General features: G+C 41.0%; 1 protein-coding gene across 7 annotated transcripts in view; it reads left to right on the top strand.

Annotated features, from left to right (window-relative positions):
• The window catches only part of LOC106869879 (N-glycosylase/DNA lyase), a 95,328-nt gene extending 93,679 nt beyond the window's left edge, over window positions 1–1,649 (top strand). For all 7 annotated transcript variants that reach the window (XM_052975790.1, XM_052975791.1, XM_052975792.1 and 4 more), the window contains one exon: window positions 916–1,649. In XM_052975790.1, the coding sequence (XP_052831750.1) occupies window positions 916–972 (57 nt within the window). In that variant the 3' untranslated portion in view covers window positions 973–1,649. The remainder of the gene's footprint in view (window positions 1–915) is intronic.
• The last annotated feature ends 2,367 nt before the right edge of the window (window positions 1,650–4,016 follow it).

Below are 4,016 nucleotides of genomic sequence, written 5' to 3' on the forward strand. Positions count from 1 at the left end.
TATGTATGTGTGTTTGCGTGTCTGTGTTTGTCCCCCCACCATTGCTTGACAACCGATGGTGGTGTGTTTACGTCCCCGTAACTTAGCAGTTCGGCAAAAGAGACCGATGGAATAAGTACTAGGCTTCCAAAGAATAAGTCCTGGGGTCGATTTGCTCGACTAAAGGCGGTGCTCCAGCATGGCCGCAGTCAGATGCCTGAAACAAGTAAAAGAGTATAGGGAGGCACACTAATTCCCTGTTTGTAGGTCTTCGGCACAGGTGAACTGAGTGGTTGGGTCTCTCCTGCATTATGCCTTTTAGTGTTTTTTTTATACCAGTCTAAGATGTGTCGGAGTCTATTTCTAGCTAAGGAAATCTTTACCTCTGTCTCACTGTCAGTCTGTGGTGGGATACATACCCTTTCGTTGAGGGTAACTTTGTGGGATAGATCCTTGTCATGTCATATGATTTGTTGTTGGGGTTATAGAAGACAACGTGTAGGGTGATACTGGTGTTACTATCATCGTGGTTGTTGTCTGGCATTGTAGTTGCTGGTGGCAGTACTTGTGTTGTGTTCGTTGTTGTTGTTGTTGTTATTGTTGTGGGTGGTGTTGTGAGTGATGTTGTGGTTGGTATTGTTGTCTGTGTGTGGGGTGTTGTGGTTATTATTGTTACTGTCTTTGTTGTTGTTATCATTGCTAATGTTGTTATGGTTATTATAATTGTTGTTTTGGTTTTGTATGTTTATGTTGTTGTTGTTATAATTGTGTGGGGGATGTTGTGGCTATCATTGTTGTTATTGTTATTGTCACTATTGTTGTTATTAACATTAACATTGCTATTGCTATTTTTGTTATGGTTTCATATGTTAGCATTGTTCTTGTTGTATTGTCCTAGCCTCCATCTTATTTTTAAGAATGTTTCTTTTTTTTAAGGAACCACAAACGAAAAAGAAGAAAACTGAAAAACATAAGAAAACAAAACAGAAATAATACTTTTATCGAAGATCATGGTATCCTCTAAGCCCCTTCCCTTGAAACTGCTGGCTTAAATCACAAACAATTATTATTCAATCAAGTTTTGGGGTCAACAAAATCAACTATCCCCACTCTACAACATTTCTGAACCTCTGCCTATGTAAGAAATCATCATTATTATTATCATTATTATTATTAAGGTGGGGAGCTGGCAGAATTGTTAGCATGCCAGGCAACATGCTTAACAGCATTTTACCCATCCTTACGTTCTGAGTTCAAATTCCGCTGAGGTCGACTTTGCCTTTCATCCTTTCAGGGTCAATAAATAAAGTACCAGTAAAACACTGGGGTCGATGTAATTGACCAGTCCCCTCTCCCAAAATTTCAGGCCTTGTGCCTTTAGTAGTAAGAATTATTATTATCATGAGGGTGAAATGTTGGCAGAAACAGTGCGGTATTAAATTTAATACTCAACAGTATTGTGCTGGTTAAATAATGTTATTAGCAAACCAAACCAGATAATTTAACTTCATGGTTTTCAGCCCCTGTTCCTCTTTTCCAATCAATATAAGGCTGGATTTGGGGATTTTTCTTCATACCTGTAAAACATCACTATTATTTTCTTATTACTTTTATATATGTTTATGTATTTTTTTGATAGTTTTGTAATAAAATTTATTTAAAAAATAAAATTATAATTCTTCAATTTGTATTTTTGTTCATTGTATCTAAGAAGGGTCATTTGTTGTTGGCACTCCGTCACGGGTTCCAGTTGATCCAATCAACGGAACAGCCTGCTCGTGAAATTAACGTGCAAGTGACTGAGCAATCCACAACAGAAACAGGAAGTAAGAGTGAGAGAAAGTTGTGGTGGAAGCGTACAGCAGGGTTCGCCACCATCCCCTGTCGGAGCCTCGTGGAGCTTTAGGTGTTTTCACTCAATAAACACTCACAACACCCGGTCTGGGAATCGAAACCGCGATCCTATGATCGCGAGTCCACTGCCCTAACCACTGGGCCATTGCGCCTCCAAGAAGGGTCATTACACACCAATAAAACCACACTAAGTTCACTTCTTTAATTGGTTAGTTATTTAACCAACCAACTGTTGATTGCTTAAATAATCAGTTACTTAAACACTCAATCAGTTGTCCGTCAAACTCCTTTCATTGCTATTCACGACCTCATCAATGACATACCCTCTCTCCTCCAGGTTCAAATTTATCTGCCATTTTTTTTCTTACAAGAAGTCTGGTGTTAAAAATGGTAACAGCATGGTTATAAGTTCAAACCTGGCTGTAGTCAGTGTGCTATATTATCTGAGCAAGCAGATAATTATTTCCTCGTATTTGCTTGATTGACAAAAGTAAAACTGGTTCTCTTTCTATTTCATAATTAAGCAGTTTGTGGATTTATTGAACCATTCAGTCGTAAACACAAAACAATTCGTCCAACATAGTATCATGATTATACATGCAAACAAAACTGGATGTTGAGCAGTAATTTACAATTTAGCATTTTGTTATAAAACCAGCCATTGTTGTCATCATCATCATCACCACCACTTGTTGTTGTTGTTCACTCCGTCGCTTACAATGCCAAGGGTTCCAGTTGATCTGATCAACGGAACAGCCTGCTCGTGAAATTAACGTGCAAGTGGCTGAGCACTCCACAGACACGTGTACCCTTAACGTAGTTCTTGGGGAGATTCAGTGTGACACAGTGTGACAAGGCTGACCCTTTGAATTACAGGCACAACAGGAAATAAGATTGAGAGAAAGTTGTGGTGAAAGAGTACAGCAGGGTTCGTCACCATCCCCTGCCGGAGCCTCGTAGAGCTTTAGGTGTTTTCACTCAATAAACACTCACAACGCCCGGTCTGGGAATCGAAACTGCGATCCTATGACCGCGAGTCCGCTGCCCTAACCACTGGGCCATTGTGCCTCCACTCTCACCACCACTACTCTTATCATAATGTCATTACATTGCACAATGTGTCATGTCATCTCAAAGCTATCCAACCTAACTCTACCTTAATCCACTCTTTCCCTCATCTTCCTCTGCTGTGTCACTCCTTCGTGTCATACTAAACATTTTAATGACTTTGGTCTCAAGCAACTACTAGGTTGATAGTGTTTAGCTCCAGCACGGTCTTCATAGCATAGATTTTCGATCAAAGATAGGATGGCCATGCCAACCATGGCATGATGTGATTTGAGAGAGACGTGGTTACTATTGCTAGCAGATCGAGAGATTATATAGAAGTCCTTTCATTGGCATACAAGCCACTCATTCAGTTTAGATTGCCGTTGTCATAGAGATGAGAAACTGAAGATATAAGCACTGACTCTCCTTAAGTGCCAAGTCTGGTTGGCGTCTCTACTGCTGTGCATGTAAATGAGTTTGGGACTGTAGGTCACCAATACAGGATTTACCTTAACTGCCATGTCATGTTAATGTTGCTATAGATACGACAACTGAAGATGTAGGTCATCAGTAAAGATTTCATGCCTGCCAGTCCCAGTTTCTGCACTGTTCTACCAGTTCTTGGTATTTGGCAAAGCTTCCTTTATTAGAGGTTAATTCAGTGCTATCAATTCATTGTAGGAGAGTTTGCTACCATCAATTCACCATGAAGAACGTTCACCTGGAGGAAAGGTTACTGAGAAAATATATCCTTAGTTGTTGTTGTTGGCACTCCGTCGCTTACGACGTCGAGGGTTCCAGTTGATCCGATCAACGGAACAGCCTACTCGGGAAATTAATGTGCAAGTGGCTGAGCACTCCACAGACACATGTACCCTTAACGTAGTTCTCGGGGAGATTCAGCGTGACACAGTGTGACAAGGCTGACCCTTTGAATTACAGGCACAATAGAAACAGGAAGTAAGAGAGAAAGTTGTGGTGAAAGAGTACAGCAGGGTTCGCCACCATCCCCTGCCGGAGCCTCGTGGAGCTTTAGGTGTTTTCACTCAATAAACACTCACAACGCCTGGTCTGGGAATCGAAACCGCGATCCTATGACTGCTAGTCCGCTGCCCTAACCACTGGGCCATTGC

This window comes from Octopus bimaculoides, chromosome 22 (genome assembly GCF_001194135.2).
Source record: "Octopus bimaculoides isolate UCB-OBI-ISO-001 chromosome 22, ASM119413v2, whole genome shotgun sequence".
Classification (NCBI taxonomy): Eukaryota; Metazoa; Mollusca; class Cephalopoda; order Octopoda; family Octopodidae; genus Octopus; species Octopus bimaculoides.